Below are 25521 nucleotides of genomic sequence, written 5' to 3'. Positions count from 1 at the left end.
ATATTTGCACCTCCTTAAGGACAGGGAAATATCTTTGTTGCAGCTTGTTCCAGGAAAATTTGGCATCACCCCACAGTAGATCTTGAGATGCATGTGCCTTGGTACATATAAGTCCTTTATGAATCATCGGTAATAGGAGGGCACTCCAAGAAAACTTCTCACATCAAAGATGTGCTTGGGAGTCAGAAAATCTGTGACAGCTCTGATTTTCTATGGATCAGAATGGACTCCATCACAATTCAAGGTGCTCCAAGATTTGTATTTACTGGACAGGGAAGAGGCACTTTTTCGGTTTAAGGTGGAGTCTTGCAGTTTGAAAACACTTCACCATGGTTGTCACGTGTCTTATATGTTGTTCAAATGTCTTAGAAAAAACGACAATCCCATCAAGATAGCAAAGAAACATTGCCCATTTAAGGTGTCAAAGCAGGTTGTTCATCATAAGCTCGAAGGTGGCTGTAGTGTTAAATAGTCAAATGGTATAACTTCGAAGTCATAGTGGTCATAAGCAGTTATAGAGACAGTCTTTTCCCAGTCAGTGCACATAACCTTGCCATTGAATGCTCGTAAGCATCAGCCAACCAATTTTCCGAATCAGCCTTGTCAACTCTGATTGACAGTAGCCTTTTTGCATGTCCATACTTGAAAAATACTTTGCTCCTGACAAAGAGTGTAGGGTGTCATCAATGCATGGCAGTGGGTAGACTCTTTTCTTCATGCTTTCACTCAGTCATTGGTAGTTGACACAGAAACACCTTGTGCGATTCTTCTTCTTCGCAAGGATCACAGGAGAGGACCAAGGACTCTGAAGATGCAGTGATGTCATCTTGCAGTATCTTCTCTACTTCCTCCTGAATTATCCGTCTTTCAGTTGGTGACACCCTATTCATGCACTGGCTAATTGGGGAAGATCCTCAGTGCTGATACAGTATTTTACTGTGGGCCACTTCCTCTGTCATTTCTCCACTCTGGATTTGGAAGCAGCCTAAAATTGGCACAGAACAGATAAAACTGGCCAGTGCTGTTCCTCAGTAAGTCTGGATTCTATTTGCAGTTCATTTGTAGTTTTCTCCTCTGTCTTGTATGTAGTGATAGCAGAGCACAATTCTTCACTCGTGGCATTAAGCTGCCCTTCCTGGACCGGTTCAGCTTTACCTGTGCACATATCTCTGGGTATGAGCTGTGGCTGCTCAAGAGAATTAATGATCCAAAGTTCTGTTTGACCATCTACAATATTTGTGATTGTCGCTGGCATGTAGATTACTTTTGTGAACCTGAAAAGGTTTTTGCAATTGACAAATTGTGCATGGTTCAACTGAGCATCTGTATTGATGAATGGGACTCACTTTCCTGATGACAGCAGCATAGTATCTCCAATGGCAAACAACTGTCAATCTGTAGTTCTGACTTTCACAGCCTATGACTGCTTGTGATACTTCCAAGAAGTCCCATCTAAGAATGAACGTATGACTATATTCCAATAAAATGACAAATTTGAAGTGCTGTGTTCCATCACTGATAGTTATTCTTGCAATACATGTCCTTGTCAGCTGGGCATAGTCCCCATTTGCAACTAACAGCACAGTCACTTCCATATCACAGAATATAGTCTTCTTCAGCTGGTGTTGATAAGTATTTGACATTACAGAAAAGGAAGTTCCTGTGTCAACTAATGCCCACACATGCTGGCCATCAGTGATGACATCATTGAGATTTCCTGACATATTGGTGACTATTGTTCATGGACAATTTTCATCTGTTGTGGCATCAACTCCATAGATGGTCACCTTGCTCAGTTTTCCTGAATTTTGCAGCTAGGTGAGTGTCTGCCACCTCTATATGGTGACAGGTAATGGTTATGGTGTATTGAGGAACAACCTTGTCCAGGTTACAGCAATGGGCTTCATGCTGCAGATTGACTACAGTCATGTTCAGTTGACTGGTGCAAATGTAACTGTTGTGCTTGCTGCTGGGTGGCATAGTAGTTATTGAAAATTTATCTTCTTTCTCTGCACTATTGTACAACATGTCCAGAGCATCCATAATGGAAATATATCAATGTGCTGTTATCTGTCCTCCAAATGTCTGTTCTTCTGTGGGGCATTAAGCTTGGTGAAAGAGCTGGCTGTATGTGCATTGATTGGGTATCTGGTTTTCATTTGATAGCTACAGCCTTAGCCCAAACTGACAGGGGCCATCCTTCTTCTACGTTTGACTGGAGGTGAAGGTTGATGCTAAATATCGATACACCTCTTCTTCAACATTCTCTATTATCTGATGACAGATAGGATTGACAGTCATGGCTTCTATCTCCTGCTTATTTTGTCTGACTGTTCCGGCTGCAATAAAATGCTGTATGACTTCTCTTACAGTCTGGTGTATGAGAGCAGCGAGGTGATGGTGATCTTCCACTACTGCCGTAGAGACCATATTCAGGATATGGTCATACTTCTTTCATATGATGCTTTTCTGTTGTATTTCCTCTGCACATTAACATCACTTGATGAAATTCCTCCATTGTTGCGACATCCTTTATCGGAAGGACATCTACAACTCTTTTAATGAAGTGTGTGATTTTGTCAGGTTCTGGCACATTCGGATTTGTAATGTGGCATAGGGTCAAAACATTCTGCATGTAGGACTGTATCATTTTCCCATGATGTAGAATGCTGTTCTTCAGTTGTTCTTCCAATAAGCCAACTTGTTGGCTGATTGTCGCCAAACATTTTCTTCAGTTTGGCCCAGAATTGGTCCAGCCATTGGGCTTCTCTTTGTTGTTCTTGAACCACTGCTGGACTGTGCCACACAATTAAAACTACAGATTTGCTGAACATGTCATCCCACATGTTGTATTTGGTGACTTGGTCAAATCATTTCAGCCATTTCGCTGGGTCCTGACCAGCATTTCCTGAAAACATTGATGGATAACTCATGTGCAGCTGAATCATTGCTGTTTTCAGATCCACTGGTCTCCTGAATATACAGACCATGAGAATGATGTACTGTTTGTATTCCATTTGCTTACCATGTAGCCAACAACTTTTATGTTCCCTGATTGGTACCATGTTGATGTAGATGTCTTGAAATTCTTACATCTCTTCCAAACAATGTCACATTGTAACCAGAGTCAACTCCAAATATGAAAGCACGGTTATCAATGAAAAACAACACTTAGCACTGAAAATACACTTATTGTGAATATCAGTGTACAACCAGAACAAAACTAATCTCCTGGAAAGAGAGTGCAACTATTTATACAAACTTAAAGTATTCCACAATATACAAAAATTCCAAACATAAGAAACTTCAAGAACCTTCCAGAAATGATACATATTAAATGACAAATAATTGCACGTGGTTGGGTTTGAACTGTAAGTCGACTCAGTACCATACTGACACTTATTATTGAAAGTACAGATGTATGGGAGATCAAGAAAAATTCGTGACTGGATTGAGGATTTCTTGGCAGGGTGGCTGCAGCATGTTGTCTTGGATGGAGAGTCATTGACAGATGTTGAAGTAATTTCAAGTGCCACAGGGAAGATGGGAGCCTTGCTGTTCACAGTGTATATTAATGATCTTGCAGACAATATTCATGGTAACATCGGGCTTTTTGCAGATGATAAGGTTTCTATAATGAAGTACTGTCTGCAAAAAGCTGCACAGATGTTCTGTTGGATCATAATAACATTTTGAAATGATGCAAAGATTGGCAACTTTGTTTAAATAGTGAGAAATGTAAAATTGTTCACTTCACAAATTGGAAAAACAACATGCTATCTAATGACTACAATATCAGTGAGTGACAAATGGAATTAATCAAAGCATACCTAAATCTAACAATTTGTAGGAATAAGAAATGAAATAATTGCATTGGCTCACTTGTAAGTTAAGCAGGTGGCAGACTTTGGTTCTTTGGTAGATTTTTGGGGAAATGCAATCAGTACACAAAGGAGCTTCTGTAAAGTTTGAAAGGTAGGAGACGAAGTACTGGCAGAAGTAAAGCTGTGGGGACAGGCCGTGAGTCATGCTTGGGTAACTCAGTTGGTAGAGTACTTGTCCGCGAAAGGCAAAGGTTCCAAGTTCGAGTCTCGGTCTGGCACACACTTTTAATCTGACAAGAAGTTTCATATCAGCACACACTCCGCTGCAGAGTGTAAATCTCATTCTACTTACAAAACATTTGTCTGACCCATCCTAGAATACTACCCTAGTGGTTGGCAGCCACACCAAATAGGATCAACAGGGGATACTGAAAATATACAAAGAAGGGCAGCATAAATGTTCACAGGTTTGTTTTACCCATGAGAGAGGGACATGAGGATAGTAAAAAACCTGAACTGACAGGTAGCTGAAGATAGATACAAACCATCCCAAGAAGGCCTACTTACAAAGTTTCAAGAACCAGATTTAAGTTATGAATCTAGGAACATACCACAGCCCCTAAAGATTGCTTTCATAGTGTAACAGAGCAAGTTATATGGTAGTTAATGAATTCTTTGACACCCCTAAAAGTTTAGCAGATTGTATATTACCTGATCCACAATATGGAGTGGACAAAAATTAGAAAGTATGATTTTGCTTCATTTCTATAAGCAAATTAAACTGTATGGTTCACTTACACACCAAATCTACATCATTAACATTATTTCAGATCATTTAACTGTAATTAATGAAAGTTGTAATTTGTTAGAACAGCCATTGTGAACTAACACACTGTTGCATATTTCAGCAAAATTTATAATTTCATTCTCATGATTGCATTATCACATTTCCATAGAAATGTTATGAGAAATATCATTTTGTAATTAAACCAATAATTAATTAGCAAAATTTGTAAATTTCAACTTACCTAAAAACAGACTTTCGGAACATTTATCAGTCATCTGATGTATTTAATGTGACTTGTGCACTTTATGTATCAAGACAGTAATGAAAAACCAGTTAGATCAGTTGTAATTTACCTTTCTCTTTGCGATTCTAGAACATTCTGATGTAAACACTATTGATTTTCAGTCATTTTGATACTATGACATTATCATACAGAACTTTAACCTGAAATATGGTTTTGACATTTTGTACTGTATCCCAGTTAATGTCAGGAATAAAATCCAATGTGAAATCAAGATGTAATTAATTATTTTATTGCAACTTCATAACCAAATTTTCACCCAAAAGTCAAAAGAACAATATTTAGAAATGCATTCAGAATGAATAATCATTTATTGTCTTTAAAACCCTACTAACAGTTTGTTGTAAATCATCAACTTTTCATTCTAAATCAGTAAATGTAATTATTTTTGTAAATAGGCCAAAGAACACACATTGCTATGATAGGGTATACTGAGTGGTGCAAAGCACTTCCGGTCAGTCACGGTTTGATCAGTATAATGACGTGAAGTCAGTAACAGTTGCTGATTTATCAGTCGTGTTGGTAGAAACAGTTTTTGTGTGAAAATCTTTGTAAATGCTAACAGAAAACACATCTGCTCTGAGAAAGATTCATCAATGTGTTCGAAAATAACATCCAAACCTTCATTACATCTTAAATCCAGGCAAATCTGCAATATACATCCCCTAAAGGACTTTATTGATGAAGGAGATTTGACAATTTGAATCTAAGTATTCCACTGCAAAAACTACATCATTCTCATGTTGTTGTTGTGGTCTTCAGTCCTGAGACTGGTTTGATGCAGCTCTCCATGCTGTGCAAGCTTCTTCATCTCCCAGTACCTACTGCAGCCTACATCCTTCTGAATCTGCTTAGTGTATTCATCTCTTGGTCTCCCTCTACGATTTTTACCCTCCACGCTGCCCTCCAGTACTAAACTGATGATCCTTTGATGCCTCAGAACATGTCCTACCAACCGATCCCTTCTTCTAGTCAAGTTGTGCTACAAACTTCTCTTCTCCCCAATTCTATTCAATACCTCCTCGTTAATTATGTGATCTACCCATCTAATCTTCAGCATTCTTCTGTAGCACCACATTTCGAAAGCTTCTATTCTGTTCTTGTCTAAACTATTTATCGTCCATGTTTCACTTCCATACATGGCTACACTCCATACAAATACTTTCAGAAACGACTTCCTGACACTTAAATCAATATCCGATGTTAACAAATTTCTCTTCTTCAGAAACGCTTTCCTTGCCATTGCCAGTCTACATTTTATATCCTCTCTACTACGACCATCATTAGTTATTTTGCTCCCCAAATAGCAAAACTCGTTTACTACTTTAAGTGTCTCATTTCATAATCTAATTCCCTCAGCGTCACCTGACTTAATTCGACTACATTCCATTATCCTCATTTTGCTTTTGTTGATGTTCATCTTATACCCTTCTTTCAAGACACTGTCCATTCTGTTCAATTGCTCTTCCAAGTCCTTTGCTGTCTCTGACAGAGTTACAATGTCATCGGCGAACCTCAAAGTTTTTATTTCTTCTCCATGGATTTTAATACCTACTCCAAATTTTTCTTTTGTTTCCTTTACTGCTTGCTCAATATACAGATTGAATAACATCGGGGAGAGGCTACAACCCTGTCTCACTCCCTTCCCAACCGCTGCTTCCCTTTCATGCCCCTCGACTCTTATAACTGCCATCTGCTTCCTGTACAAATTGTAAATAGCCTTTCGCTCCCTGTATTTCTACCCCTGCCACCTTCAGAATTTGAAAGAGAGTATTCAAGTCAACATTGTCAAAAGCTTTCTCTAAGTCTACAAATGCTAGAAACGTAGGTTTGCCTTTCCTTAATCTATTTTCTAAGATAAGTCGTAGGGTCAGTATTGCCTCACGTGTTCCAACATTTCTACGGAATCCAAACTGATCTTCCCCGAGGTCGGCTTCTACCAGTTTTTCCATTCGTCTGTAAAGAATTTGAGTTAGTATTTTGCAGCTGTGACTTATTAAACTGATAGTTCGGTAATTTTCACATCTGTCAACACCTGCTTTCTTTGGGATTCGAATTATTATATTCTTCTTGAAATCTGAGGGAATTTCGCCTGTCTCATACATCTTGCTCACCAGATGGTAGAGTTTTGTCTGGACTGGCTCTCCCAAGGCTGTCAGTAGTTCTAATGGAATGTTGTCTACTCTCGAGGCCTTGTTTCGACTTAGGTCTTTCAGTGCTCTGTCAAACTCTTCACACAGTATCACATCTCCCATTTCATCTTCATCTACATCCTCTTCCATTTCCATAATATTGTCTTCTAGAACATCGCCCCTGTATAGACCCTCTATATACTCCTTCCACCTTTCTGCTTTCCCTTCTTTGCTTAGAACTGGGTTTCCATCTGAGCTCTTGATATTCATACAAGTGGTTCTCTTTTCTCCAAAGGTCTCTTTAATTTTCCTGTAGGCAGTATCTATCTTACCACTCGTGAGATAAGCCTCTACATCCTTACATTTGTCCTCTATCCATCCCTGCTTAGCCATTAGCACTTCCTGTCGATATCATTTTTGAGACGTTTGTATTCCTTTTTGCCTGCATCACTTACTGCATTTTTGTATTTTCTCCTTTCATCAATTAAATTCAGTATCTCTTCTGTTACCCAAGGATTTCTACTAACCTTCGTCTTTTTACCTACTTGATCCTCTGCTGCCTTCACTACTTCATCCCTCAAAGCTACCCATTCTTCTTCTACGTACTGTATTTCTTTCCCCCATTCCTGTCAATTGTTCCCTTATGCTCTCCCTGAAACTCTGTACAACCTCTGGTTCTTTCAGTTTATCCAGGTCCCATGTCCTTAAATTCCCACCTTTTTGCAGTTTCTTCAGTTTTAATCTACAGTTCATAACCAATAGATTGTGGTCAGAGTCCACATCTGCTCCTGGAAATGTCTTACAACTTAAAACTTGGTTCCTGAATCTCTTTCTTATCATTATATAATCTATCTGACACCTTCCAGTATCTCCAGGCTTCTTCCAGGTATACAACCTTCTTTCATGATTCTTGAACCAAGTATTAGTTATGATTAAGTTATGCTCTGTGCAAAATTCTACCAGGCGGCTTCCTCTTTCATTTCTTAGCCCTAATCCATATTCACCTACTACGTTTCCTTCTCTACTTTTTCCTGCTGTCGAATTCCAGTCACCCATGACTATTAAATTTTCATCTCCCTTCACTACCTGAATAATTTCTTTTATCTCATCATACATTTCTTCAATTTCTTCATCATCTGCAGAGCTAGTTGGCATATAAACTTGTACTACTGTAGTAGGTGTGGGCTTCGTATCTATCTTGGCCACAATAATGCGTTCACTATGCTGTTTGTAGTAGCTTACCCGCACTCTTACTTTTTTTTTTCATTATTAAACCTACTCCTGCATTACCCCTATTTGATTTTGTATTTATAACCCTGTATTCACCTGACCAAACGTCTTTTTCCTCCTGCCACCGAATTGCACTAATTCCCACTATATCTAAATTTAACCTATCCATTTCCCTTTTTAAGTTTTCTAACCTACCTGCCCGATTAAGGGATCTGACATTCCACGCTCCGATCTGTAGAACGCCAGTTTCCTTTCTCCTGATAACGACGTCCTCTTGAGTAGTCCCCACCCGGAGATCCGAATGGGGGACTATTTTACCTCCGGAATATTTTACCCAAGAGGACGCCATCATCATTTAATCATACTGTAAAGCTGCATGCCCTCGGGAAAAATTACAGCTGTAGTTTCTCTTTGCTTTCAGCCGTTCACAGTACCACAACAGCAAGGCTGTTTTGGTTAGTGTTACAGGGCGAGATCAGTCAATCATCCAGACTGTTGCCCCTGCAACTACTGAAAAGGCTGCTGCCCCTCTTCAGGAACCACACGTTTGCCCTCTCAACAGATAGCCCTCCATTGTGGTTGCACCTACGGTACGGCTATCTGCACATTGAGGCATGCAAGCCTCCCCACCAACGGCAAGGTCCATGGTTCACGGTTCATATTCTCATATGATGAATTGTAATGAGAAATACTTTAGCCAGAACTGCAGTTGGAGTAACATTAAAATAAGAATCATAAGGACAAGAATTAACTAATTACAGCATTGACAGACACATTTAACCAGTTATTCTCCCTGTGCTCCATATGTGAATGAAACTGTAAGAAGCCCTAATAACTGATAAAATAAAAAGTACTCTCTGGCATGCATGTCATAGTGCTTAACAGAGTATTAAAGTAGGTGCCGAAAACAAAGCGACAGTTCGAACACTGGAAAATATCTGATGAGTTCATGCAACATTGTAATGAAGTCCATAGCATTCTGAATATTGTGATTCTAGAACATTAAAAAATCCCCCATGTGTCTTTGCATAGGTTTGGGAAACAGGATTTAAATTTTAATCCCTATAAGATGCAAGTGGCTCAGAATTTATGGCTGGGAGATAAAGTGAGTAGGTGCAATTGCTGCACAGCATTACTGGACAGAAATGAGAAGAAAGATGCAATTCTGACAAACCTTGTGAAGTCTGTAGAGGCAAACTTTTATTTAAATGGATCTATCAATAAATGAAGCTTGTGTTATTACTTGGACTTGAATCCACAGCTCATTCACGTAAAAGGCCAGGGTAGTCCAAAAATTGTCATCTGGTATGCTATTGAACAGCCCACTGGAATCGGACGGTATTTATTTCAAGATAACAAAATCCAGCCTGTGAGCATCAATTCTGAACAGTATGTGGCCACAATTAACAATTCCATCATGCCACAGCTGCACTGACATTGCTGCTAAACATGATATGGTTCCAGCAAGACAGGGCTTCACCCCACATGGCCTACAGTTCAGTAACAACACTGAGGTGTCATTTTCCCCATTGATTACTCTCACAATTCAATGACATCCCATGGTCGGTGAAATCAACGTAGTCTTTCACCAATTTTTCTCTGTGGGATTATTGCAATAATGAAGGTTTTTTCACAGTGACGCCACAATACTGATGAATTAAAAAGTGTAGTCAAGGAAGAATAGAGGCCATTCCTCAAGAACAATTGAGAACACAGTGAGTAGCTTCTGTGAAAAACTTCAGCAATGCAATCCCAGTGATTGAAGCCATTTTTGTGATGTACATTTTAAGAAATATGGTCATTAGAGATTCAGCACAAGCTCAGATAGAGGAAGTAAATTGTCAGTATCTATTTCAAAAGAATCATCATGTAATTAATTTAAGGAAAGCATAGAAAAACTAAATCTTGATGGCTAGACATGTATTTAAACACTGTTCCTCCATAATGCAGATATGTGCTAGTCAGACCCAGGATGCAATTGGAACAACATTTACTAGGCTGCACATTACACAGTACTTACCCATCTTGACCAAGCGAGGTGGCGCAGTGGTTAGCACACTGGACTCGCATTCGGGAGGACGGCGGTTCAATCCCGTCTCCAGCCATCCTGATTTAGGTTTTCCGTGATTTCCCTAAATCGTTTCAGGCAAATGCCGGGATGGTTCCTTTGAAAGGGCATGGCCTATTTCCTTCCCAATCCTTCCCTAACCCGAGCTTGCGCTCCGTCTCTAATGACCTCATTGTGGACGGGACGTTAAGCACTAACCACCACCACCACTTACCCATCTTGGCAGTCAACATGGCCATCACACACTTGTTTCTTGTCCAGGCAGGCAACAGACCCTCTGACTGTGCATTCAAATTTGTCACTTGGGCACCGGCGTTGTCCACAATGTGCTTCATCAGCTCCACCTTGATGAACAGCATTTGTCACTTTTTATCGATGTTAATGGACTAATGTGAACTAAAGGTAGATAGAATACCAAAAACAAGAAGAAAAATTTACCACACAGAAAAAAGGGTGCCAGCGAAATGTTCCAATCTTCATATTTATTCACTTGGGTCAGAAGCCTATCTGTACCATACACACAGTTATACACAGAATATACATATTTACAAAAAAAATAATGTAAATGTCATTGACCAAATTCGCAAATCACATGATATTTGTCTAAAATTGAGCCACACCAAGGACACTGTCATTTGCAAGTATGAGGTCATTCGTTGAACAAGCAAAAGGACAAAGAGAGCACTGGCACAGGTGTTCCACAGTTTGTTCTCCACACTCCCACTTGCTATCACCCAATGTGAAGCCCCCATACTTTAAGGAAGGATTTCACACCAGTTCTTTAACTGTTGCTGTCATTGTGGTCTTCAGTCCTGAGACTGGTTTGATGCAGCTCTCCATGCTACTCTATCCTGTGCAAGCTTCTTCATCTCCCAGTACGTACTGCAACCTACATCCTTCTGAATCTGCTTGGTGTATTCATCTCTTGGTCTCCCTCTACGATTTTTACGCTCCACGCTGACCTCCAATACTAAATTGGTGATCCCTTGATACCTCAGAACATGTCCTACCAACCGATCCCTTCTTCTAGTCAAGTTGTGCCACAAACTTCTCTTCTCCCCAATCCTATTCAATACTTCCTGATTAGTTATGTGATCTACCCATCTAATCTTCAGCATTCTTCTGTAGCGCCACATTTAAAAAGGTTCTATTCTCTTCTTGTCCAAACTATTTATCGTCCACATTTCACTTCCATATATGGCTACACTCCATACAAATACTTTCAGAAATGACTTCCTGACATTTAAATCTATACTCGATGTTAACAAATTTCTCTTCTTCAGAAACGCTTTCCTTGCCATTGCCAGTCTACATTTTATATCCTCCCTACTTCGACCATCATCATTTATTTTGCTCCCCAAATAGCAAAACTCGTTTACTACTTTAAGTGTCTCATTTCCTAATCTAATTCCCTCAGCATCACCCGACTTAATTCGACTACATTCCATTATCCTTGTTTTGCTTTTGTTGATGTTCATCTTATACCCTTCTTTCAAGACACTGTCCATTCTGTTCAATTGCTCTTCCAAGTCCTTTGCTGTCTCTGACAGAATTACAATGTCATCGGCGAACCTCAAAGTTTTTATTTCTTCTCCATGGATTTTAATTCCTACTCTGAATTTTTCTTTTGTTTCCTTTACTGCTTGCTCAATATACAGATTGAATAACATTGGGGAGAGGCTACAACCCTGTCTCACTCCCTTCCCAACCACTGCCTCCCTTTCATGTCCCTCGACTCTTATAACTGCCATCTGGTTTCTGTACAAATTGTAAATAGCCTTTGCTCCCTGTATTTTACCCCTGCCACCTTCATAATTTGAAAGAGAGTATTCCAGTCAACATTGTCAAAAGCTTTCTCTAAGTCTACAAATGCTAGAAACGTTGTTAAGGGACCTAAAACACACCTCTCTGCATTGTGGGCAGCCAGCAAATGTTCTTGCAGTCCCATTAAATCTTATTGTACGGACTTCTGCCAAAAAAAGTCTTGCCTTGCCTGGAGGGAATTTTAGAGTATCTATTGTTCAAAGGAAACTTTTTCTTTATTTTAGCCTAGGCTGTGGAAGTTCATGGCCAAATAGTGGACAAGCTTCAACATTCTCAGCCTTCAGTCATTGTGATACAGGCAAGATAGTAAATCATGTCAACAGGGGTATTTTTAAGCACCCTATAATCAACCAGCAAGCTTAGTTCAGAGCAGGGTCCACAGTTTTGGCATGAGATGATGTATACGAACACAGGAGGCATACTCAGCTACAGATGAACACAGAGCCAAAGCAGTGGTTTTAAGAACTTTTGGTTTAGCTCCCAAGTTTGTGCCTGTCAACTCTCCTGAAATGTTATTCTGAGCACTAATTTTCTGCTTGGCTTTGGGGCAGTGTTGTCTGAAGTTCAGGGAGTGATACAGAGTCACTCCTATGTACTTTGGGGTGAGATGATGGTCTAATCAGGTGCTGTTCCAAGACACATTCAACTTTCTTGTGGAGTTCCTGTCCCTGGGATGGAAAACACAGAGTAGAGTTTCTGAGGTGTTACACTTTTGGCAGGTGGCCTTACAGTATGTGCCTAGTTCTTTCAGAACACTTTCATGAGTGAGTTCTAAATCTTCAAATATTTTACCTTGGGAGGTCTGGGCAAGGCCATCAGCATAGATAAAACTTGCTGTGTTGTAAGGAAATGGTTGCTCATTTGTATAATAAATATTACACAGCAACAGAACCAACATGCTTCTTTGAGACAAATGATTTTTCTGGATTCTCTGCTTACTTTGTTACCCTTGAAAATCAACAAGAAACATATGATTCTACAACAGTGTTGATGACACTCTGACAAGTTTTAGATCCTTGATGACAGCAAATACTTTTTGTAAGAGAATGTGATGGTTAACTGTATCATATGCAGCACTAAGAACAATGAAGTTTAGTCCTGTGGTGTGTGTGTTTTCAAAACCATTTTCAGTTTGTGAAGTTAGGCTCAGAACCTACAAAACAATCTTAAACATCACACTATATGCCCTTCATAAATTCTAAGCTGTTTATGGTGCATTTTGGTAGAAGGTTCCACAGTAGAAAGTCAGATAAAGTATATTCTGCTAAACTTAAGTCCCCATCATATAGGAAGGCGCTTGTGCACTCATAGGGAAGAGTGGAGAAGATGAGGTTTGCGTAAGCATGACAACAGAGAGCATGCAAACAATGTCCAGGTTGCCATACCATGTTGCTGTGGACAACAATCAGGTTTATTTGCCTGTGGTACATTATACAAGTGCTGTTCAAAAAGTAAGGTGACTTTTCATATTGCACAGGCAACATACATTTGATTATCAATCATTTTTGTTATTGTTTTGGTACACATGTCCAAACATATGTTCACAGTTTCAAGTGTAGAGTATACTTTATTTGTTTTTGACACATAGAAAGGTTAGATGTGTTTTAGTGTGCTCAGAAATTTTCAATTATTATACAATATGGAGCAAAGAATTTGCATCAAATTTTGTGTGAAAAATGTAATCACGTGCTCTAAAACACTTGGTTGACCGTGGCATACGGTGAGTCTGCTCTAAGTAAAAACAATGTTTATACATGGTACAAGCTATTCCAAGATGGCCGAGAAGATGCCAATGACTTACCTCACTCTGGACGCCCCAGCACATCAACAACAGATGATAATGTCAAAGCTGTGAAGAAAATTGTTTTTGAAAATTGTCGAATTACTGTAAGAGAAGTTGCTGAGGATGTTGGCATATGCATCAGCTTGTGTCATGCATTTTTTTTTTTTTTTATGTTTTGGGCAAAGTTTGTTCCAAAATTTCTCAATTTTGATCAGGAGAACTATCGCATGAGCATCACTCAGGAGCTCTTGAATGATGTCAATGATGATCCTGATTTGCTCAAAAGGGTCATAACTGGTGATGAAACATGGGTTTACAGTTATGACATCAAAACCAAAGCCCAATCGTCCCAATGGAAGCATCCCGGAGAGCCAACCCAAAAAAACCATGCCAAGTTGGATCAAATCTCAAAGTTTTGCTCACTGTTTTTTTTTTTTTTTTTCCAATTATCATGGCATAGTGCTCAATGAATTTTTGCCTCAAGGTCATACAGTCAGTAAGAAGTATTACTTTGATGTTATGCACCGTTTGCGAGAAGCAATATGCAAAAAAAAGTCCTGAATTCTCGAAAAACATTCATGGTTTTTGCATCATGACAATTCACCTGCTCATTCATCATTGGTTATGAGAGATTTTTTGGCCAAAAAACAACACAACAATCGTGCTTCAGCAACCATATTCACTGGTTTTGGCCCCTGCATCATTTTTCTGTTCCCAAAACTGAAGAGGCCTATGAAAGGACGAAGAGTTTCAACGATTGAGGAATAAAAACTGCACCGCTGGAAGTACTCAAGGCTGTACCAAAAAATGCTTATGAGAATTACTTTGAGGATTGGAAGAAGCATTGGCACAAGTGCATTGTATCTGAGGGGGACTGCTTTCAGGAGGATAACATGAATATTGATGAATAAATAAATGTTTTTTCATAAAAATAGAAAGTCACCTTACTTTCTGAACACATCTCATATTATACATTCAAATCTACAGGGAGAATCATAAATTTTGAATCCTACCTTCCAAACGTCACAAAAGTTCTCCTGTGTAACTTTCAGGCCTAGCACTCCTGGAAGAAAGGAAGTTTTGGAGGTAAGAGACAAGTTACTGGCAGCAGTGAAGCTGTGAGAATGGGTTGTGACTTGTGCCTGGGTTGATCAGTTAGTAGAGCACTAGCATGCAAAAGTCTTAATCTGGCACAAGTCTTAATCTGGCACAAGTCTTAATCTGCCAGAAGTTTCAAAATCGTTGTATTTGCTTGACAACTGCTTCTACCTCACAGAATTTTTTAAAAATGTGTAATTTTATAATGCATATATGTGGTTGTATTTGACTGCAGTTAATGGTAAATTAATGTGCACAAAAATAAAATAACTGGTAGGAATGACTAATGTGTGCAGGAGAGAGTTCTCGCCATGTAGTTGTAACTTGATGCTAGGTGCTTGAAAAGAGAATGAATCATACTGGTCGCTGAAGGTTAATAGAAGGGGATGCACAGAACAGATGAAGATTGAGGTGTCTTCCCACATGATGTGGACTGTAAATGTATTGGAAGCTTCAGGTTGACTGCCTCTGATTGACTGTCACATAATGTCCTTTTTGGTGTTCATGTATATGCTGTCCATTTGTCAAATACTGTCACCCAACACTACATGTTTGGCTCACTACTGCTAAATATTATCAACACTGTGTATAGCCATACATCTGCAAGCTTCTTAATAACTATTTCTACCTGTAGAATATACAGAATACAAGCTAAATATGTGTAAAAAAATTCCAAGAAGTTCACAATTTTGTCGCTGTTATGACACAACATTTTGAAAGCTTTCAGAGATAGTCACTGTATGAGATGTTTTGTTCTGTGTAAAAATACTCACTATCACAATCCCGCTCTCCATCGCAGACCCAGGTAAGAGGCACACAGTTCTCCTGGTCACATGGAATGCCCTCATATGGCTGGTCATTGCTTCCATAACAGGTTACCGTATTTGAATGACTGTTTCCTCCTTTTGAAAGGACAAGTGAACAGAAAATATTACTGCCACACAGTTTCTATTGTAATGGTCAACTACTTGATTAGTTCCATAACAAAAATAAATAGATAGTTAACTACAAATAAAGTAAATAATAACTGTAAGTGGAGTAAGTCAACTGGAAGGTTCCTATTTGGAATGAGTTGCAAGTTTGTATCACAGCATGCAATGATTCGTTCAATGTATATCTGAGTTGTATCCACACAGACACAACATGAAAGAACTGAATTTCAGGTTGGAGTAGTGAAGGGGAAATTTTATTCATCATGGAGAGTGCCTTAAGTGAAGTTTATGAAAAGTATAGATTGCTAACCACCACACAGAGGTGGTGAGTAGCAGTCTATCCTTTTCATAATATCGTTGTTACTCCATACTTGACTTTCCAGGGTCCCTGGGTCAGGGGAGACTTACCAGATGGGGTCAGAGGAAAGACAGGAAGAGTCTCCATTGTTACCAGTACACCACATCCGAAAGTAACTTGCATACCTTTTGCATGTGTGTTCTCCTGCTGCCTCTTGGTGAGGAGCTTTTTTGTCTATCCAGTTACATTATGTTTTCAAAAATTGATTAAATTCCACATTATGTAATGTAATGATTTACAGTATTTCTTAGGAGGTAAATAATACATTTAAATGACCTTAGAAACAAAAATTTGAGTGAATTACATGTTCCATAACATATTCTGTGTATTATTCTATCAAGATAGTATTTAAAAATTATATTATTGCACAACACTATTTCTTCACAACGATCAAGTTTAGTATCTTTTTTCTCTCATTTATTGTTGTTATCAATTTCTTCATTTTTCTTTATCATGAGGATTTCTAGATGAGAGTGTGCATTCAGATATAATAAGGATATTGGAATGAATGGGCTATAAAAGGGAAAAATGAAGATTTGAGTTTACTGTTCCATTTACTAATAGATAAGAAGAGGCAGAGCATAAACTCAAATTGAACAAGGATAGGGAAGGAAACTGACCATTTCCCTATCAAAGGAACCATCTCAGAATTCTTCTGAAACGATTTTGGGGAAATCATGGAAAAAGTTAAATTTAGATGGTGGAATTTGGATTTTAATCCCACTTCTCCCTAGTGTGAGCCCAGTGCCTTAAGCATCTCTTTCAGTAATCAGCTGTAAGTTTGCTTAGGAAGTCACTTTAATATTCCCCTGAAATGCTTTTTGGAAAAACACAGGGAGTCTAAAACAGAATGGCATGATCTGGGTTACAGCCAATTGTCCTGTCCATATACTTACATCATATTGTTGACATCTCCCTGTTCAACAATGAATATGCAAATATATTTTCCAGCAATGTGGGGACCAGATAGAGAAAGAATTTTACAATGAAGGTGAGAGAGAACAGTACAGAACAGAAACTAGGGACTTCACAAAAAGGGAACTGGGAGTGACATTATTCAATAATATTGGTCAGTACATGTGAAGTGAGGCAAAAGATCGTCACCTTTCTGCTTGCATTTTTATATCATGTTGTATCTTCTATCTTTCTGTCAATTCTTGTCATTTGTTACCAGCAGTTTCTGCACACCACCTTCTAATCTGGAACTGATAATGCCAAAAGTGTGAGACTTAGTGTTTCCTTTACAATATGGCTGCTAATTGTATCATTGTTTTTACTTTGGCTGCAGAGTGTAACATTTGTTCTTAATTTTTTTTTACTCTTACTGTTACTCGTAATGGAGACGGCATTAATACCACCTGGTAGTGTTCCATGCTCTCAACTCATTTTCAATTGAAAAATTACATTTTTAATTCGACTGCGTCTAAAAGTGACCAGACCAAAAATGTTATTAACTCTTTATGTACACATTCAAATCAGCTGAATAGTGTACTGGGGTCTCACCAATAACAAGCAAACAATGGAAAATCCAGAATGGAATAACAACAATATGAAATGGGATATATTGCTATTTACTACATGGAAGAGGCAAACAGGCATATTTAAAATACACATAAAAAAGACAAGCTATCAACATCCTCCTTCAGATGTTGTTGTTGTTGTTGTTGTTGTGGTCTTCAGTCCTGAGACTGGTTTGATGCAGCTCTCCATGCTACTCTATCCTGTGCAAGCTTCTTCATCTCCCAGTACCTACTGCAACCTACATCCTTCTGAATCTGCTTAGTGTATTCATCTCTTGGTCTCCCTCTACGATTTTTACCATCCACACTTCCCTCCAATACTAAATTGGTGATCCCTTGATGCCTTAGAACATGTCCTACCAACCGATCCCTTCTTCTAGTCAAGTTGTGCCACAAACTTCTCTTCTCCCCAATCCTATTCAATACCTCCTCATTAGTTATATGATCTACCCATCTAATCTTCAGCATTCTTCTGTAGCACCACATTTCGAAAGCTTCTATTCTCTTCTTGTCCAAACTAGTTATTGTCCATGTTTCACTTCCATACATGGCTACACTCCACACAAATACTTTCAGAAACTACTACCTGACATTTAAAGCTATACTCAATGTTAACAAATTTCTCTTCTTCAGAAATGCTTTCATTGCCATTACCAGTCTACATTTTATATTCTCTCTACTTCAACCATCATCAGTTATTTTGCTTCCCAAATAGCAAAACTCATTTCCTACTTTAAGTGTCTCATTTCCTAATCTAATTCCCTCAGCATCACCCGACTTAATTCGACTACATTCCATTATCCTTGTTTTGCTTTTGTTGATATTCATTTTATATCCTCCTTTCAAGACACTATCCATTCCATTCAACTGCTCTTCCAAGTCCTTGGCTGTCTCTGACAGAATTACAATTTCATCGGCGAACCTCAAAGTTTTTATTTCTTCTCCATGGATTTTAATATCTACTCCGAATTTTTCTTTTGTTTCCTTTACTGCTTGCTCAATATACAGATTGAATAACATCGGGGAGAGACTACAACCCTGTTTCACTCCCTTCCCAACCACTGCTTCCCTTTCGTGTCCCTCGACTTTTATAACTGCCATCTGGTTTCTGTACAAATTGTAAATAGCCTTTTGCTCCCTGTATTTTACCCCTGCCACCTTAAGAATTTGAAAGAGAGTATTCCAGTCAACATTGTCAAAAGCTTTCTCTAAGTCTACAAATGCTAGAAATGTAGGTTTGCCTTTCCTTAATCTATCTTCTAAGATAAGTCGTAGGGTCAGTATTGCCTCACGTGTTCCAATATTTCTACAGAATCCAAACTGGTCTTCCCCGAGGTCGGCTTCTACCAGTTTTTTCATTCATCTGTAAAGGATTCACATTAGTATTTTGCAGCTGTGACTTATTAAACTGATAGTTCGGTAATTTTCATATCTGTCAACACCTGCTTTCTTTGGGATTGGAATTGTTATATCCTTCTTGAAGTCTGAGGGTATTTCAACTCTCTAATACATCTTGCTCACCAGATGGTAGAGTTTTGCCAGAACTGGCTCTCCCAAGGCCATCAGTAGTTCTAATGGAATGTTGTCTACTCCCAGGGCCTTGTTTCGACTCAGGTCTTTCAGTGTCCCATCCTTCAGATGTAAAAAAAAAAAAAAAAAGAAACCCACATCTGTAAAAGCACAACTCACACAAGGCCACATCCTGAAAACTGGCAATAGCTGGGGAAGGCTGGGTACTGAGCATATGCCCCTCCATATCTGCATCCATTTATGCCAGTCAGCTGAGGATGAGAAAGCAGTCAGTTGGTACCATGGGACCTTCTGAGGTGTGTTCGGATGGAGTTTGGTTTAGTTCAGATATGCCTATGTAATGCTCAGTGCCTCCTCTGTGTAGTGAGAAGCAATGTATTCTATTTCACAAATTCAGTAAGAAACTGTGTATAATGTAACTGGATAGATAAGAAATCTACTCACTAAGTGGCAGCAGGAGAACACACTTATAAAAAGGTATTTCATATGCAAGCTTTTGGAGCCAGTGCCACCTCCTTCTGGCAGAAGGGTGAAATGGGAAGGAAGAGGGGTGAAGGAGAAGGGCTTATGAGGTTTAGGGAAAGGGGTAGAGTTCAGAAAAGTGACCCATAACCCTGGGTCAGGGGAGACTTACCAGACAGGATGAGAGGAAAGACAGGAAGAGTCTCCATTATTATCAGTATGCCACATCTGAAAGTACCTCGCATACATAATACCTTTTGCATGTGTGTTCTCATGCCACCACTTGGTGAGGAGATTTTTTTGTCTATCCAGTTACATTGTGTTTTCAAAAACTGATTAAACTGTATATTATGTAATGTAATTATTTAAATATTTCTTAAGAGGTAAGTAATACATATAAATAACCTTAGAAACAAAAATTTATGTGAATTACATGTTCCATAACATATTCTGTGTATTATTCTATCAAGGCAGTACTTAAAAATTATTTTATTCCATGACACTATTTCTCCACAATGATAAAGTGCAGTTTTCTTGCTAGCAGTATTAATTCAATGTCATGAAATTTCTTCTATTTCATTTGGTATAGGTTATCATGCATAGTGTTTTAATCTGTGATTGGGAACCATGACATTATCCTTTAGTAATTTTTCCACTATGTGAATATGCTGATAACATAAGTTATGAGACTGCTACCTACCAATAAACTGTTGACTCATTTAACTCACTTTACTGTTCCTTGGCATTATAGATTTTGCAAAAAACATCTATTATCAGGTAGCTGCAGTATATCTATGAAAGGCAGCAATCTGATGATGGGCATTTTGATTGAAATCACTAATAACAATGGACAGAAAAGTAATTTCAATGTTTCAACAATTTAGTGGTTGACAGTTTCATGGCATCTTTTACCATCGAGCCTCTGTAAACTTGTCATCTACTAAATGGCCCCTTTGCACCAATAATTATTATCAATCAGTTTTTGAAAATCTCAGCAACATCTTTCATCAGGGTATTGGCTACCTACTCTCTCTCAAAGTGGTATTCTGTTGTTCATCCAAACTATGCAGTATCCAACTCCATCTTTATGCCACTGATGCTTTCAATCCTACATATACATCCACACAATGGAAACCACTGCGAAGAACATGGCAGAGGGTACTTCCCCTTGTACCAATTATTGGGGTTTGTCTCCTTTTCATTCACATGTGGAGTGCTGAAAGAATAACTGTTTAAAAGCTCTGTGCATGCTGTAATTAATCTAATCTAATCTAATCTTAACTTCACAATTCCTATGGGAGTGACATGCAGGGGGTTATAGTATATCCCTAGAATCATGATTTAAAGCCATTTAATGAAACTTCATAAGTAAGCTTTCTCAGAATAGTTTGTGCATAACTTCAAGTGTCTGGGGGGTTGTTTGGGGGAGGAGACCAGGCAACAAGGTCATTGGTCTCATCAGATTAGTGAAGGACGGTGAAGGAAGTCAGCCGCGCCCTTTCAAAGGAACCATCCCGGCATTTGACTGGAGCGATTTTAGGAAAATCACAGAAAACCTAAATCAGGTTGGCTGGATGCAGGATTGAACCGTCGTTCTCCCGAATGTGATTCAAGTGTCTGCTAGTTCAGTTTCTTCAGCATCTCTGTGACATTCTCTTTTGATTCAAACAAGCCTGTGACCATTTGTGCTGCCCTTCTCTGTATAAATTCAATATCCCCTGTTGTATATCCTGTATGCTATGAGTTATTTTATTGTCCACAATCCCAGTTAAAGATCTGTCCTATACGATGAACCCGTCTACAAACTCCTAGTATGGTTCAACTGCAGGCATTTTCTATCCAATCAAAGGTAGGGCAATGTAAGAAGATACTTACGTACAACTACACGATTACTCCACAATTCACATGGTTTTCGACAAGGAAAAAATACCACTGCTGCAGTCCTTGAAATTGAAATCAGATATTAACTGATTTGAAAATACGAATATGTTCACTCTTGAGCTATGTGATTTGAGTAAAGTACTTGACTGTATCCCCTTTGATATTTTACTAGTAAAACTACAATATTATGGGATAAATAATACAGTATTAGAGAGAATTAATTATTATTGAAATTACAGAAGACAATTGGTATCAATTCTTCCTTATAGAAAGTCACATCTGGTGTACCTCAGGGCTCTGTCTGTGGACCATTTTTCATTGTTGTTGTAATTAACAATTTGCCACATTATTTGGAGTTTCAGTGAGTTATGTTCCATACAGATGATGCAACTTTAATCGTCACAGATCAAGTTTGACAAGGCTATGCCAGAATTCACAGGACACTGTCTTCTTGACACTAAACTGGTTCTCATCTAGCAGACTACTGTGTAATCCAGAGAACACTCAGCATCTGCAATTGGAACTAGCTAAAGACATAGAAATTGAAAAACTGCTTGAAATGCATATTGTTTCCAAAGTAAACTGACAATTCCACATTAATCATGTCTGCAGAAAGATATCATGGATGTCCTATCTCACACAGAACTTAGCTGATCTAGTGAATAATAAATATCTTGGGTCAGTTTACTTTGGAATTTTTCAGCCTCACATATCTTGTGGGCTGTTGCTGTGGGGTCACTCGTGTCATGTCAGTAACGTACTACTGATTCAGAAAACGGTGCTACGAATAATGTGTAAGGTTGGTCCAAGGGAGTAATGCTGTTCTTTATTTACTAAGATGAAAATATTAACAATGATCAATCTTAATATGTATGCATCGTTGATATATACTAAAACAACATATCAGAGTTTAGCACCAGAGAGAATGTACACTGTCATCACACCAGAAACAAAAAGAGTACTGACATTCCTAAACATAATCTGACAAGAAAAGCAACTCTCACAAAGTGAACTTTTTGAAATTTTTTAATAAACTGCCACATTCTGAAATCTAAATACCTCTCAGTTGTACAACTAAATTGTATAACTAGTTAACAGACAAGCCATTCCACAGTTTAAGAGACTTCTTGGATAATAGTAGTGTAGAAAATGAGTTTTAAGATTATGGTTACAGTTCTGTACAGCTGATTAATGTAGAATAAATAATTTGAAGATATAATGTGGACTTTAATTAATGTAGTGGCTGTTGTATCATGTCATCAATGTAAAGTGTATTCCAGTACATGTGGTCAATGGCAGATGAAGAATCTGAATCTATAAGTGCTTGGCAGAGGACACAAGACAACACTTCCAAGCAATATCTTAACAATTCTATTCTTTACTTAGTTTTGCTGAATAAATAACTTCAAAAGTTGTGTCATTTATCATGTAACAGAAGTCCAATGAACTCTCCTAGACTTTACCTGTAAAATATCACATTTTTTATTGTTAATGAGCAACTGCCATGACAGCATCATTTGCAAACAATTTAAGAAGGCCATTCAGAGTGCCTTCTAATCATTTATATAAATCAAGACCAAAAATTGGTCTGTGAGACTTCCTTTGGAAATGCCAGATGTAACTGTAATTTCAATAGGTGAGTTTATGTCAACTACTGTACACTGTGACCTTTTTGACAAGAAATAATGAATCCTTAAGCTAAATTTTCCCTGAGACATTTAAGTCACCAATTTATCTATGATAATGTTGGAAGCTGAAGAAGTGAATTAAAATTTGTGCTGCAGCTGTGCCTCAAACCCTGGTCCTCTTGCTTACTGGGCAGATATACTTAAATTAAATTTTCCCTGAGACATTTAAGCCTCTAATTTATCTACGATAACTTTGGAAGCTGAAGAAGTGAATTAAAATTTGTGCTGCAGCTGTGAATCGAACCTGGGTCTTCTTGCTTACTAGTCAGATATGCTGACCATTTAATTTAAGATCTATACGATCACATGTAGTACAGCACTTCCCCATTATGTCCAATGCTGGGGTGCAATTCCAATGTCGGAGAGCCCTGGTAATAGTGATAATATGAGGGGAGATGTGAATTGGAGTTTGTGTTGGGGAGGGTATTTGACGTGGGTAGTTCATGCAGCTGTGTTGACCATAATGCTGTGGTGGTGTAATTGTCAGCATATCTGCCTAGTAAGCAAGAGGACCCGGGTTCGAGTCACAGCTGCAGCACAAATTTTAATTCACTTCTTCAGCTTCCAACATTATCGTAAATAATGAATCCATTCACAAAACTGAGATGATATCTCTAGGCATGCAATTTGATTAGAATGTACTTGTGAGGCCTTCTGGAAATCATAGGAATATGGCATCAGACTGAGATCCCTTGTCTGTAAATCTCATTACTACCATTTTCATTTGTGTTTCACAAGAACAATATTTTCTGAAACTCCAATGGTTGTGAGTAAGTAGACTATTTTCATTGAGGTATCCTATGACAAACCAATGCTAATGAGATAGATATAGAATATTGCAAACTGATTTTTTCCATTCTTGTATTGAGGCAATACTGACCTTACGACTTATCTTAGAAAATAGATTAAGGAAAGGCAAACCTACGTTTCTAGCATTTGTAGACTTAGAGAAAGCTTTTGACAATGTTGACTGGAATACTCTCTTTCAAATTCTTAAGGTGGCAGGGGTAAAATACAAGGAGTGAAAGGCTATTTACAATTTGTACAGAAATCAGATGGCAGTTATAAGAGTCGAGGGGCATGAAAGGGAAACAGTGGTTGGGAAGGGAGTGAGACAGGGTTGTAGCCTCTCCCCGATGTTATTCAATCTGTATATTGAGCAAGCAGTAAAGGAAACAAAAGAAAAATTTGGAGTAGGTATTAAAGTCCAGGGAGAAGAAATAAAAACTTTGAGGTTCGCCGATGACATCGTAATTCTGTCAGAGACAGCCAAGGACTTGGAAGAGCAGTTGAATGGAATGGACAGTGTCTTGAAAGGAGGACATAAGATGAACATCAACAAAAGGAAAACAAGGATAATGGAATGTAGTCAAATTAAGTCGGGTGATGCTGAGGGAATTAGATTAGGAAATGAGACACTTAAAGTAGTAAACGAGTTTTGCTATTTGGGGAGCAAAATAACTGATGATGGTCGAAGTAGAGAGGGTATAAAATGTAGACTGGCAATGGCAAGGAAAGCGTTTCTGAAGAAGAGAAATTTGTTAACATCGAGTATAGATTTAAGTGACAGGAAGTCGTTTCTGAAACTATTTGTATGGAGTGTAGCCATGTATGGAAGTGAAACATGGACAATAAATAGTTTGGACAAGAACAGAATAGAAGCTTTCGAAATGTGGTGCTACAGAAGAATGTTGAATGTGGGTAAATCACATAACTAATGAGGAGGTGTTGAATAAGATTGGGGAGAAGAGAAGTTTGTGGCACAACTTGACTAGAAGAAGTGATCGGTTGGTAGGACATGTCCTGAGGCATCAAGGGATCACCAATTTAGCATTGGAGGGCAGCATGGAGGGTAGAAATTGTAGAGGGAGACCAAGAGATGAATACACTAAGCAGATTCAGAAGGATGTAGGCTGCAGTAGGTACTGGGAGATGAAAAAGCTTGCACAGGATAGAGTAGCATGGAGAGCTGCATCAAACCAGTCTCAGGACTGAAGACCACAACAACAACAACAATATTGATGAAAATATAATGTAATTGGATGGATAAATATCTATTCACCAAGCAGCGGTATGAGAATACACATACGAAGGTATTTAAAT

General features: G+C 38.5%; 1 protein-coding gene across 1 annotated transcript in view; it reads right to left on the bottom strand.

The window, feature by feature from the left end:
* LOC124545062 (very low-density lipoprotein receptor-like) overlaps positions 1 to 25521 on the bottom strand; it is a 70608-nt gene that overhangs the window by 19231 nt on the left and 25856 nt on the right. The window contains exons 3-4 of the mRNA XM_047123859.1: positions 15821 to 15949; positions 10557 to 10686 (exon numbers count right to left, since the gene is read on the bottom strand). Coding sequence (XP_046979815.1) covers positions 10557 to 10686; positions 15821 to 15949 — 259 coding nt within the window. The remainder of the gene's footprint in view (positions 1 to 10556; positions 10687 to 15820; positions 15950 to 25521) is intronic.

This window comes from Schistocerca americana, chromosome 8, assembly GCF_021461395.2.
Source record: "Schistocerca americana isolate TAMUIC-IGC-003095 chromosome 8, iqSchAmer2.1, whole genome shotgun sequence".
Lineage (NCBI taxonomy): Eukaryota > Metazoa > Arthropoda > Insecta > Orthoptera > Acrididae > Schistocerca > Schistocerca americana.
This window is presented reverse-complemented; position numbering and strand designations above follow the sequence as displayed.